A 14905-nucleotide genomic window follows, 5' to 3' on the forward strand; every position below is an offset into this window, starting at 1 on the left:
ACCAAATTTCCAACTTAGACCAAATTTCCCTGCCTGCTGCCGAGTCTGTGGGCAGTAAGGTCAGGTGCTTTTCAATAACTCCATGTTCTTAATGCACTAGTTCAGATTTATTTGTGCTTTCCCAGCATGAGTTACCAGCCTTCCAGCCTTCCTTCCCCCCTCCCCACCCCCTTCTCTCTCTCCCCAGTCCCTAGTCCAGAAAGTACAGGAGACGGATAAAGCCCTTTTTATAGCCAGATTCATATGAGAAAGTTTTATAATGCAGAAAATTCACTGGAATTCACTTCTCCCATGTGCGAATAACTTCATCTTTGTGTATTGAGCTTATTAATTGGTAGATAGTGTGAGCTTATTAATTGGTAGATAGTATGATGCTCCCATTTCCCCCTGTCCTTTTCCAATACAAAAATTCTAGAGCTAGGCATTTTTTAAAATAAGCTTTGGATGCTCAGATTTATTTATTTAAAGGTTACCTTGGTATCCAATATAGGGCTAATAACTGAGATGAATCTTTTATAGTAGATCTGTAAAAGCATAAATATTCTCTGAAATTTATGAAAACAACTGTGCTCTAGAGAATTTTGGATGCTTTTGAAAACCTGAAGAAGTGTTTGTGTGTTATGAATTAACTGTAGATACTGTATATATATTTTTTTCTTCTGAAATTAATAGATATAACAGGAGAGCACAAATCTTTCTGTTCAGACCCCAGCTTGAATGGGGCTGATTTCAATGAATTTGTCGCAGATTACCTGATGTGAAAGGGTTTTTCTTTACCTGGTTATCATGGAAAAGACTCATGGTTCCTTTACTGTAAGACCTGGAAACTGTGTATTAAACCCTGTGTTACAGGAACAAGTTCCCCCTCTTGAGATAGTATCAGGTAGTCCAAAAGAGTATCCTGAATTGCATAAAGGAAGTGTAAAGCTTAGTGTAGAAGAAGCTTTCCAGGAACCAGTCTGTCCTTTGCAAACTCAGTGTTCTCAGTGCAGTAGTACTGTGATGGTTGTTTTTTCATGTCATATTGAAGGCTCTACTGCAGCACACTGCAGACTGTAAATCAGATGATCAGACTGAAGGAAAATAACATGAAATCAAGCAGTTCCTTAACATCATCTAAGTTTCTCTCACAGAAGTTTGACATTTGATAGTCTACTGTGGAGGAGGGTGCAGTGATGCAAGTCAGCCAAAACCTTTTGAGGGTGTCAAATTCAAAAGGATACAACAGATTGCAAGAGGTTTGGGAGAGCTCACATTCAGTTTCTGTCTGTCTCTGCTCCCAGCAATCCATCCGGATTTCAGCCTGCATCTTCCTTTTCTGAGGTAGCAAAACCAACTCTGTTTCCCCCTCCTAGTGAACAAGACCCTGGTTTAGAGGATAACGGGTTCAGGATTGATAAATCTTATTTCAGATTATCCCAGAAAACATAAGCAAAATCCTCTGTTGGTGAAAGCAACTAGCTGTGAATGAGAGTAGCATCAGTAGCACAGGCCAGTTATGGCCTGCGTCCTTCAAAGCTGATCTCTGCCATGGATTTGGTGGGTCATGGCAGGCCTCAGGCTGGGAATAGCTTTCAAACTCAGATTCTATCTTTCACCACTTAATTTCTGTGGTGCGGTTACAGAGAAGTTTGAATACTGGTGTTTTCCTTAGAAAACGTTTCAGAAGTAGACTTTCGGTATTGGTTGCCTTCATAAAAAAAAAGTGATATACACTTGGTGAAATCTATCTCCAGGGTACTGGGATGTGGCAGGCTTTTTCATTCTGACATTAGGCTGACCAGTATCCCCACCAATTATCTGCGCATGCTGTGCAAGGGAGGGTGAAGGAACAGGCTGTCTGATACTTTGCCTGGAGAATAAATCCCAAAGCATGTCTGAATATGACCTGGGATTTTCTCTGTTTCTGAGGGCTCCATGCCATGAGGGAGGAGTGAAAGTCAGCACATGAAAAATACCTAGAGTATTCTCTTCCCGACTGTAATGGCTTATATTTTCAGTTCAGGAATGATTGGTTTGAGTGCATTACCTGTTGTGAAGACTTGACACCAAGGATGTTGGGACTGGTGCTGAGAAAACTGCATTTTTCTCAGCTTAGCTTCCTCCCTACCCCTTGAAAAAATGTGACCAGCTGCATTAAGGGAAGCAGTGTAAATTTTCTTCACTTCTCCCAGTAAATGTTGCCACTCCACGGAATTATTTATTTGGGTTTCATTTTGGATAAGTATGATACACGTCATGACATAAGCCCTAAAGTAAATTTTAAAATGACATTCAGGACAACTGTCTTGACAAACAACTTTTTTTTTTTTTTTTTTTTTTCATTAATATTACCGTATTTTGCTCAAACATGAAGCGGACTTATGGACAAACCCGACTTGTCATGTGCTTCATGAATCATTACAGCAGCGCTAGTTCATTTCCCATCCATAATCATGATCATATATATTAAAATAAATTACAACACATTTTTTCTGGTTAACCTTGTCACCTTTTAAAAACAATATACATTTAATACTTGAAGTAAGAAAAAGAACAAAACAAATATAACTTCTTTTCTTTTTTTTTTCCACACACAAACATATACATATGAACTACATGTGCTTGCAAATAGATTTCAGTAACTGTGATGATACTCTAATAGTTATGAACTATGGCATTCCCTCCCCAAAGAATGAGAGACTTGCTATCATATGTACTTGCCCATAAGCCATCTTCCTACTATAAGGCTGTAAGCTCACCAGATCAGTGTTGTCATTTACTACCTATTTATACAGCGCCCATTGTTATGAGGACAAAGTGTCATTTGTTTTTAGGGATCAAAGTGGCATAAATGAATTATTTCAGAAGCAATAACATTTTGTTTTCTGGAAAATCAAAATTATTAACGTGTACAAGTTGACAGCCATCTTCACAGCTGCCTTGACATTTCATCTCATTGTTCTTGGATTATATGTGAGGAGATAGTGCTGTTGACTTGCAAATACCACACATAGAAGTCAGCAGACTTTCTTTTTCTTTTGCCTGTTTTCTTTTGTTCCCAGAATCTGTGTTTTCAAATTCTCCAGCTCAGTTAACAGTGACAAATATTAAAGCAATCCAGAACAGAAGGTATGCCGCAAGGTGGGAAATAATTAAAACATAACTTCTGCTTATTTTCTACTATAGCCCCTTAGTAGAAAGCAAAAAACCACCTATATTCCTATATCAAATTTCTAGTGTAACCAAGGAGTAACAGAATGGGTGTCAAGGGGATTTCTCCTGATTTGTACTGCCTCACTAGAGTAGAAAATCTGTTTTTAGTCTTTTGTTCCAACACTTCTGCTTCATGACAATTTTGGTTCCAGTTTGAATAAATAAGAATAATCAAGTTATGAGGTAAAAGTCTGCTCTTTTATACTCTTCTATGAGCTGTTTGAATATGAAGGATAAAGTATCCTTAAATTTAAGTTGAAATAACAATTTTCTTGCCTATGCCAGCTCTTTTCTCATTCCGCTGAGGCTATATGTAAAGAATTCTATTTTCAGCTGGCCTTATATCCAACCACCTGCTTCTAGTGAAAAAAAAAGGAAAAAAAAATAAAAAAAAGACTCAGAATCATTCAACCTGCAGATTGCTTTTGGCTTGTAGCTATCTCAGTAGCAATAAGAACTTCACAGACGCTTGTTTCTTTCGTTAGAAGGAGGAGGCTTACTTGTGCGTCTTCTTTTTTTTCTTTTTTTTTCTTTTTATTATTGTTTTATTACTGTTTTTGGTTTGAAGAGGGTTTAAGATCGTATTTTGAGATCCAAATTCCAAAAACCATGGGAGCATACAGTGAAACTAAACTGAATCCAAAGATCTTCATTTGGGACTACTGTAATTTGCAACTGAGAAGGAAGAAGGGCAGAGCTAGAAAACAAAGAAAGGTAGCATGTATCACTGAACCGACTAGCTGTGATTTTTCTAAGCTGCCAATGAGAATAGAGTTTATAATTCTCATTACAGGTGATAGGAACAGGGTATCCAAACTGCTCAGCTAACTTGAAAAATCTCCTTCATTGTTCAGTGATTCAACAGCAATCAGGCCTTTTGTCTCTTCCAAAGATGTTCCTTTAACTCCTCCAGGGACAATTAACATTTAAATTACTGTATGAAATAGTTTTTTAGTTCTTCTTTCCTTAGTTCTCTACTATGTCTTTTCAGCGCAAAGGGAAGTCACTTGGGACACTGAAACCAGGTCAGAAAGCGTGTATCCAGTGCTAGCCCGTACGCTGCCTTATGGCAAACCTACAGATCAGCTGCAGCGGACTGCAACTTCGACGTTACTGCGGCTATGCTGGTTCTTGTATTTGAGAAGACCAAAGCTACAGCTGCGGGAGGACAGACAGCTTGTCCATGTATTCCTTTCCCTGCAACTCCATATCGAGCCGCATTGTGAACTGAGAGGATGGGAATGGACAGAGCACGGTCATCATGCTAGTCCCAGGTAAACTGGGATCACTCAGTGGAAAAAGGTAATTACACAACCATGCCAGAATAGGCCTCCCCTTCCTCACTTCTTGCTGTGTGTTTTATGGCTGGGGAAGGAGGTGGAACAGACAGTCTCCTATTTACATGAATGTTTCCCTTTCTGAAGAAAAATGAATAAGGGTTGGCCCTTTCATTGTTGACTAGTGGACTCCTTTTTCACAGGATGATGTAGCAGATATGACAAAAATGACTATCTGACTGCGGTTTCTTAGCTCTCTTTGCTAGAAGCTACTGCTGCTGCCAGGCAGCCAGAAGCTCATTGTTCTACTGGATTTTCAACCAATCTTTCATCTTTCTAAGGGTTAAATGTGGTCTTCTGGCATTCCTGCATCTTGAAGTTTTGTTTGTTTGTTTGTTTGTTTGTTTTTATGGAAAAGACCAATGTCTAAAGCAGATGTTTAGGCGTGGTGTAGGAAAGCTTGTTTATACATATCTTTGATGTATTTCATTTGCAACATGGCCTACATTCCAGATTTCCTCTATACCACTTTCTTCTTCAATCACAAGACTTTGCATTAAATATGAATGCTGACTTCTTACTGTGTCTCATATACCTCAACTACAATTTGTGGTGTTGAATGCACAATTTGGCTTTCTTACTTTTCTTTATGATATCATTATTACCGTCATAGGTGATGCAATACCATGCTACAATAAATAAGGAAAAAAAAACACCATACCATTCATGTAAATAAAGGAAACATTGAATGGCAGTACGAATGACATCAACTTTGGGATTGTCCTAATTAAAGAGTGTTTACTTAAATAAATGCCTATTGACATCAGGTCACATCAACAGTTCTCCAGGGTCTCAATGTCTCCTGTCTGATTTCTGTTGCGTGTAGAGCTGTTGACCCTGTTGACACTGGCAGTGTGTATGAATGGTGAAGGAATGGGGAGCAGAAAGCAAAAGCCGCCTCCCCAGTCTGAATCTAATGGAGCTGATATCACAGGCTAGGCCTTTCTGAAAAGAATATCCCTAAGTTAACAAGAAAGGAAGAAGGAAGAAAGAAAAAAGAGAGAAGCAGCCCCAAATCTATACATATGGCTGAGATGGGGCGCAGGTTATTCGTCGTCACTCTTTTATCACTGCAAACTCTTTTCTTAAGACATTGCTTGCAGTATCCTCTTTAACTTACTCTGGAAGGATAAGGATCCATTCGTTATGAAAGAGGAAGAGAACGAAGCATCCGTCTGTGTAAGTGGACTTCAAAATATACTAGCAGGAACTTACATTATGTTAGCACAAAACTTACAGGAACTGTTGCCAAAGATAACAGTGTACCTGCTTTCTCAAGTGGCTCCGCTGGTTTCAGCTGTCTCTCTTTTCTCCCTTTTTGCAGAACTACTGCTGCTCTGCAGAGACTTCTTGTGCTGACCAGCAGGAAAGGCCAGGCTTGACCTTGTGCCAGTGTGAGGGAGCAGCAGGTGTGCAAGTAAAAAGGAGAGAAAACCCCTTCGTTCCCTCATGTAATGGCAGGGATGCACTGTCCACCTGCATCTGAGTAAATGACAGGGGAGCCATGTGCGGCAGATGTCTCATCATAGCTGGTTTCTTTTCCTCTGATATGCTCCAACTCCCTTGCAGTAAACTGCAGTTTCCTTGATCTCTAGAACAGATGGAGAAGTGACTGGGAACACATTAGAGGCAGAGTAGGCATGCAGTCAGCTACGGTACCTTTATTCTTAAAAAAACAACCAGCCAACAAAAAACTGCCCAAATGGTGGTTGTCTAGGTCTGACCCTGGCACTGCACTCCTATTTACCCTGCAGTGAGCATGTGTCCCAGGAATACGCATCTGGGGAGCAAGACTGTGGGGAGCAAGATAAAAGCCTGCCTCTGAGTCTTGCTCTCCTTATTTCTGTTAAGAGATGCCATATGCCTTGCCAAGTTCACGGTGAAATAAGTAGGCTGCAAAAAGTAGAACATAGCTAGAGGCAGGGAGCAAACACTGATTCTTAAAAACTGAATACTGACTGAACTCAGGGCAATACACACGATGCTGACAGCTCTGTAAGGTGGTGCTCTGCAAGAGCAAGCAGTAATTTCATCACCAGGACATATTTCACTCAGGTAACTAAGCACATTACTGCTCAGAAATCCTTGCAGTACACTAACAATGTAATCACTTTTTAGAACCATTCTAAGGAAAGAGGGGAATTCAGCCATTCATAATTAATCCTAAAAGCACATTTTTGCTAGATTTTTTTTTTAGGATTTTTTTTTAATTATTATTTTGACATTTAATATGAAGCAATCCGCTGCAACTGTCTAGAATTTAGGAGAATTTTTGCTTTTAACATTGATTTTAACATTTAACATGAAATGACTGCAGGGGTAATAGATTACTAATTGAAAAATAACAATTACAAGGGAAAGGCACATGCAAATGTCTTTAATGGGCAGTTCAGAAACACTTTGTTTTATCCCCATTTGTTTCTTTAACTGCCCACATTAAGGTACAGTAGAGTTTTGGGCTTCAGTGCGGTGGTTATTTTATCAGCAAAAACAATTTCCCTGGTGTTAGTGTTTAGTCAGGGGTTATTCAATCCTGTTAACATTTTACAAACCTTCATAGAACAAAGAGGATTAATCTCAAGCATCTCCATAAATCTCCAGCTGTCTAGTTCAGAACACACACAAAAAAAGAAAGCAACAAAATGAAGCGCAACTTAAAACCAGCCTAAGTGAAGAAAATTCTAACAACCCTCACATCCTTCTCTATTGGGTGACCTAAAATGGAGCAGTGATGCAACCAAAGATCAGCCACTAAGAACAGAGATTCTCAAAACTGCCTTGGCCCTGGGTCCTACAGCTATATTAGGGATATACCTAGGGAGCACAGCTGGGTTGTACAACTTCTGGCACATTTCCCTTGATAGCAGCGGAAGATTTTTAACCTGCTTAGAAAATCTCTGCCAAAGAATGTGGATAATAGTTTTTAGAAGCACCAGCATCCCATTACAGGCCAGCCTGACTTTGGTTTCAGAGTGCTGAAATTTAAGATTGGACACAGGCCCTTAAATCACATTAATCTGAATGTTCTGTCTTATAACATTTTCATATCCTTTTTGGCTAAACACATACATAGTCATTATTATCCTTACTCCAGTTAATTCCGATTATTTATAAATCGTATTTGTTATCAACCACTTAGCAACAAACCTATGGCTCATAATTGCTAGAAAATTGAGAGGTCGCTGAACAACTCCGTATCTTCCCATTGCTGAGAGTTCCAAATTAAGAACAGTGGAATCTACAATAAAGAATAAAGAATAAAGCTTCAGTTCTGAGCCTTTTGGGGATTTGTTTAGAGGCATAAAACAAAGAAAAAGATTACTTGTACTGAACTAACATTCCACTTTCGTCTTCTCCCCATTAAAAAATCTTTCTAAAACCTGGAAAAACTTGCACCTCTTGTTCTAATATACTGCCCCTGAAAGAAACATAACCACATAGTTATTAAAATGGCATCAAGAATAGCTAAGTAATCTGTTCTTGGAAATTAGCTTTGCGTTTATATGTTATCTACAAATATACAAGATGAGAATGACAGTGGCTAGAGGTTCATTATATCTGGCAGTATGTTAGCCTTTTTGAGGCTATCATGTTTTAAACATTATTTTAGTATTATAATCCCCATATTATGCATGGACAACCCTAGTTTACTGGCATTGGAGAAGAGTTCATTCCTAGCAGCAAAGCTTTTGTAAGTTTTAATTCACTCCTGCAAATAGTAAGATGACCATATTTCCCAAGGAGTATGCAGAATGTTTTACTTTCTTTCTTTTTGCCCCATACAGATTAACATTTTAACAGTAGCTTTGAAATTAAAAACAAGGCTAACAAAAACAGCTCCCTCTCATCAAGGTAGAACTCAACTCTTCTATGCCAGCAATATCTAGTGGGTTGCCTTCCCTGGGTGCGATCCAGGGCTACATTACAGTAAACTGGTCCAGTGTGATATCACAGATATAAAAAATATTCCATTCTGTATCAAAACTAGGCACATGCCTTATATTTATATGAAGAGAAGATCAACAGAGTTGAGCATTTTTGCTCTCAACTATTCATCTCTGGCCTTCTACATGAGGAGAAAAATATTTTATGTTGTTTCTAATTGGTAACTACAAGAGTCTAATTTGGGTTAGATGGTTGTTAAAAGGAGGGTGACATCACACTTGGGTCAGTATTGGTGGATATCTAAAAGCACAACCTCTCATTTGTATTGCTTTAAAATGTACACAGTATAGATGTATATTAAAAAACAAACAAACAAAAAAAAAACAACAATTTTTGTGGTGTTGAACCAACTAGAAGGTATGATGCAAGGCTCTTTACCAAATGAGATCTATAGATACAAATTTCACTGTAGAGTATGCTTTAGACAAATGTGTCTTTTTCTTTAAGTATGCAAATCCTACACTGTAGGCTTTTTTTTTTTTTCCTTTTTCTTTTTCTTTTTGTAGTGGTAGAAAATGTTGAACAATTGTCCATGAGCATGAGCCAACGGTTCATTGCTGATATCCCCAGAATGCCAATATTTGCAATGCAAACAGTTAGTACAATTTACCAGTTCTATGAAAGGCCCTGACATATCTGCCTCAAGGTCTGGAGGCTCTGCTGTACAACCACAAATAGTCTTTCCATTTCCACGTAACCTTTTGATACAGTGACAGCTGCATTAAGCTGCTTCTGCCCAGCAATTCCACATGCCAGGCTGGTTTAATTGGTTATAATGCCACAGAAAAAGCACTGCTAGCAGAACACCATCAAATCATTTTCATGTTGAACCTTCGCGGTCCAGCAACCTCCCCTTCAACTACAGCACCATTGTTTTTGCGAGGGACATATTCAAGGTCAATGCTGGTTTTGTGTTTGCCTTTCCCTCTACTCCACACAAAAAGAAGTAGGAAACAAAATAAAACCACTCCGAGGAATGTGAAGCAGCCCATAGCTGTGGACACCAATATTGTCTTAAGGTCCAGAGAGAAAGTGTTCGCATTAGTTCCATTGGAACTGGTGTCGTTGGAGTCTGTCATATACATAGGGGTCCTGTTGGCATAAAGGAAACGGTCTGAAGTAAACCCCTTCACTGTAAGGGAGGCCGAATAGGTGTCGTTCCCAGCTGCATTGCTTGCAATACAAACATATATCCCAGTGTCCTGGTCTTGAGCAAATCGAATCTCCAGTGTGCCGTCTCCCAGAACAGTGGCTCTTCCATTTGATTTAGTTGTGATCAGCCTCCGACGTGGGGTAACCCATGATATGGTGGGCTGCGGATCCCCGTCAGCATTGCACATCAGCTGCACCGTCTGCCCTTCCTCCACTACCAGGTACTGCAGCTTCTTGTCTTGTATCTTGGGCTTCTTACAGGTGAAGTAAAAGGAGAGAGCTGTGCTGTGAAAGTCCTTGAATGACCTCTCCTTGACACTGTCTGGGCCAGCACACATCGGTGTCTGGCCTCCAAACTGCAAAGTGGGTTGCCTCTGTAGAATCCAAAGGAGACGGCAGTCACAGGCCAGAGGATTGTTGTTAATGCAGAGGATCTCAAGGGCTTTGGGGGAATGAAATACATTCTCTTCTAGGGTTTCTAGCAGGTTTTGGGACACATTAAGCACACGTAAGAATCGGAGCCCTTGGAAAGCATGTGGTTCAATGGTACGTAACTGGGCCCCCACCATGTGGAGCTCCTGCAGGCGTACCAAATCGGAGAGCATGCCTGCTTCAATGGTGCTGATAGGGTTGTAGGAGAGGTTTAGATGCGTCAGGTAAACCAGATGTTTAAAAGCAGAGTAAGGTACTGCAGACAGGTTGGTGTTGGTGATGGAGAGAGAAGTAAGGTTGAGACCATACAGGCTGTTGGCAGGCAGCATGTCGAGGAGGGGCCAGGAGTCTATCTCCAGGTCTTTCAGGCGAAATAATCTTTTGAAGGCATACGCAGGCAAAGCGTTGATGTTGAGCTGTTTCAGATGCAGACTGATGAGGTTGTGGAGGTGGGAAAGAGCTTCTGTTGGTACAGCTGTGAGGTTGCATCTCTCCAGGGTGAGCTGCTCCAGGCTAAGCAGTCCACTGAAGGCCCTGTGTGATATATAGACCAAATCATTGTCCCCAACCTCCAGGGACTTTAGGTTATGTAGATCTTGGAACATGTAGTCCAGCAAAATGACAATCTTGTTTTCACTTATATCAAGTTTTGTTAAGTTTGACAACCCAGTGAACACCCCAAGGGGAACCAGCTTCAGACGGTTTCCTTTCAGCCTCAGGGAGCGCAAGTTGAAGAGATTGTTGAAGGCTCCAGGCTCCACATTGGCGACTATATTGTCGCTGAGGTCGATCTCCTCCAGCAAGGGGTATGACGTGAACTCCTCAGGGTTGACGCTCTTCAGTCGGTTCTTGCTGAGGTCCAAGATTTTGGTCTCAATGGGAATGCCCTCTGGAATGGCCATCAGGCGCCTCCGATGACAGCTGACGGACTTGTTCTGGGCCGAGCATTCGCAGCGGGCCGGGCAGCCTATGGTGGGGCCCATGAAGACTAGCAGCACAGCCAGACCTAGGAACGGCTGCCAGCAAGATACAGCTGTGTGAAGCATGACTCCACCGATTTGGTCTAACCCTCTGTCACGGGCCTGTAGGGGTGAGGATGGGAAAGGGAACATGTTAGGTCTGCAGCAAAAGGAGAACTCTGACAAATTTTAAGTGCCATTTCAAAGCAGGCACATGTATTTTTATTCGAAATAAAATAAGAAAGCCTATTGTAAACAGCAACAGCAACAAAAAGCAAATTTTCCTTCCTAAACATTGGGTTTGTCAAAGGATCTGTTTATCTAACATTTTCCAACTAGACATCAGAGGAGACAAAACAGCTTTTCCCACTGAAAACAGTAAAAGATGTTCGTTTTTTTTTTTTTTTTTTTTCTCCTTTTTTTCTTCTCACTCTCAGTGGGTCTCCACAAGCCTGCTATAACTAATGCAGAGATAAACACCATGCACTCTGTAAATAGGGCTAATCACACTTACTGATCTGTTTACAGCACCAGGCCTCCATGAGGTGATATAAATCTAGGCTTTTGCCTTTCCTGTTCACATCAGTGTTTTATGGCAAACCTTAATGATGTATTATCTTCAAGAAAAAGAGTTCCTTGACAATGAAAAGATTCCTTTTAACATTTATTGCATGCAGTTATAAATAGATGGAGATTGTTCACATATACACATACACAATGGCTCAGATGAGAAAGAACCACTGCACCTTTGATTAGAATTTGTATTAAGAACAAACTGATTCTTTGCTTTTACAGCACAGAGAAATTTTACGTGATTTTTAGAACCAAACACCTGAAAAGGATTTATAGAATATGTCTTTGTACTTCAAGACATGTAAATTAGCTTTGGAAAGAAAAACGAGGTGAGATGAGCTGGTAGCGTTTAGGCAGCACATTGTCCAAAGAAGCACAACAGGTTGTTTGGAAGCCACGCTTCCAAAGTAAGAGATATTCCTGCCTTCAGGTTAAAACTGAGGGTAGTAGAAGACAAAACAGCCCCTATTAAATTAACTAACCTTCATGAAATGCTATACTTTACAGGTTTAGTCACCAAATGTAAGAGACTTTTTAAGGATAGCTACTGAACAGACACACTCAATAGCTTATTTCAAAACAAGAAGAAGAAGAAAAAAAAACACAACACCAACACAATATAGGTACTCAAAGGAAGGCTCGTATGATACACTTGCAGAATAAGGTGCACTGCAAGCAAGGAAATGCCTCAGCCTTGTTGCCCACTCAACTTGATAGGCCAAGTGGTAGGACTGAGACCCTGGCTTTGTAACATTGACAGACCTTGCAAGGTGCCTCAGGCCTTGTAAAGCCTTTACTGGATTGGTTAATTTGTGCTTGGTTTTAGTTGTATCTGTAAAATTGTTTACATAACTTCTGCCTGTAACTTCCTCTCAGGTCTGGACAGATGACTGTTGTCCTGCTGGTGTTATGCATACTGACAAAATTACCCAATTCATTGTCTGACCTGTGGCTTTGAGCCTTGACAATCTGACTAGTCTTAAGATGTTTTCAACTTAAATTTCAGTCAAATTTTGCTCAGCTGTGTGCAATCATGTAGATTAGATCCTAGAAGAAATGCTCCCCATACACAGAGAATGATTCGTAGATTTCAGCAAACATGGTATAAGTAAATTTATGATCCAACCAGACAGTTATGTTAGCAAATAAGGTGTTTGAAACATATTAAAATAATACTGAGTGTACCTCAGAAAGTGGAAGAAGAAACAGCCACCACTAACTGTGCTGCAACAACAGTATACTCCCCTGGTAAGGATCTTAAGGTGTGGTAACTCATCAAGTAATCCCCTCCTGATCGTGGAGGGTTGTCCTCAGATCATGGACAATCAGATGGGTAGGGATTTAACATTCATGCAGAATAGCAGATATTTGGCTCTGTTTATCTTATTGTATCGTTAACAATCCTCAACAGAAACTCCATGGTCTGAATTGTAAGCATTAGCATTTTTGTAACACAGTAATAAATAGCAGTTGTGCTTTGACTATTAAAAGCTTAAATGGGTGAACAATAAATTCTCTTGGAGCTGCATGTAAGTTATGTTTGACTAACCACAAATAAATGATGCACATAACACTCCTTTCTTAGCTCTGTGGAAGAATCTTGCTCTTGACTGACATGGCTTCTTCTTTCCACTGTGACACTTTTATGCAGAGAGGCAAATTGCATGCTGGTTTTGCGGTGTAGTCTGGAGACCTGGATGAAGTCTATTCTTTATTATACTACTTATAAAAGCACATTTCAGCTTTGTCCTAGAAGGACAAACTGCTGAGATTCATTTAGTTACCCCCTTATGTTGTACTCTTGCAAGTAACTATTGCTAGTTATGTCCAGCTGTGATAAAGCTTTTCAGAGATAAACTTCACTTCATTAGGCACAAAGTTAAAACTGGAAGTCTATAGGGGTCTGTGAGTTAGGTGTTTGGAGTGAATTCAGATCAAAGAGGCTTTTGGGTGCTCTGATCACTACCTTCAGAGCTCAGTCTGTGTGGTTAGCACTTTCATACCAATACTTCTGCATGCAGGGAATTCATTTGCTATCTTGTTCGCCTAATACATGAAGCACAAAGTAAACAGGTTCAGTGGAAGACAAGCACCCCTGGAGGGTTCATTCTAGATGGCAAAAATATGAAATGCTTTTGCAGCTATCCAAGCCACCTGGTAACTAAAACTTCTGAGGAGTGTGAAGTAGGTAGATGGTATAAAATATGGTAAAAGATTTTTTGACTGTTGCTGAAATAAAGAAAGGTAGTGTTAATAAAGTATGTCAAACATTAATAGTTATCTTCTGCAAGAACATATGCACACAGATAGAGATGGTTGTGCATTTATCTGTAGTGGCATATGCATGTGTGTGCATACATTTGCAGGCAAGGAAGATTCAGAACTGAGATTTAAGCTGGAGTAAGTTACACATAGATAAGGAAAAAATATTAAGTTATACTTAGTCACAAGACAGGAGAACAAAGATAATTTATATCAACAAGTGTAGGTTAGAAGAAAACGTAAATTAAATGGATCATTTCAATTTCCATTGACACAGGTGATACTACCGCACTTCCTGCTAATCATATCTGTGACTACATACTGGACTTTGAACCGCTTTTTGCAGTAATTACTTTTTCTTCATTACAGAAAATATATAACCTTACCTCAGATGCTTATACAGATAACAAACAAAAGGTAAAAAGGTCTAGCACAGGAAGTATGAGCAACTTCAAGATTTCTGACTGTTTGCAAAAAAAGTGAATGCTGGAAGAAGCTCACAGTGAACTTACCAGCTATTGTGTATGATCCAGTCTGGATTTAATGAATGTGAAGTGTTACTTTCAGGACATGTCTGTTAGTATCAGTAACAGAGCCTCCCTTGGGCCATCAGTGTGAGAACATCTTGAAAGCATACATATTAATCCCTAGTGTATATTTTGTGTCAGTGTGATCACCATTTCTTACTATTATACATCCATTAAACAACAATGCTGCTGTTTAAAAATCTAAAGGGAATGGGACCATTAAATAATCCCATTCACTGCAAGATGATATATATATTTTTTAAGCTCACAGTACTCTTAATGATAACCCACATTACTTTAGACTTGTGGGATGCTAATTAATTGCCAACTTCACTGACACTGTGCTGAAATACCAGTGTCATTGATCAATATGGCATATTTCATTCCTGCTTAAACAACCTGCACATACATACTTTATCCTTTGCCAGTCTAGGTTCTAAAGATCTGCAGGTTTACTTCACTATCCTTCTTTGCATCTTTCTATAAAACTTTTATCCATTGTGCTGCATACAAGAAAGTAAAG

The 14905-nt window shown here is 39.7% G+C and overlaps 1 protein-coding gene across 3 annotated transcripts in view; it reads right to left on the reverse strand.

Annotated features, from left to right (window-relative positions):
• Positions 1-3707: 3707 nt before the first annotated feature.
• The window catches only part of LINGO2 (leucine rich repeat and Ig domain containing 2), a 545573-nt gene continuing 534375 nt past the window's right edge, over positions 3708-14905 (reverse strand). For all 3 annotated transcript variants that reach the window (XM_066988165.1, XM_066988167.1, XM_066988166.1), the window contains exon 7: positions 3708-11143. In XM_066988165.1, the coding sequence (XP_066844266.1) occupies positions 9287-11143 (1857 nt within the window). In that variant the 3' untranslated portion in view covers positions 3708-9286. The remainder of the gene's footprint in view (positions 11144-14905) is intronic.

Source organism: Anser cygnoides, chromosome Z, assembly GCF_040182565.1.
Source record: "Anser cygnoides isolate HZ-2024a breed goose chromosome Z, Taihu_goose_T2T_genome, whole genome shotgun sequence".
NCBI lineage: Eukaryota > Metazoa > Chordata > Aves > Anseriformes > Anatidae > Anser > Anser cygnoides.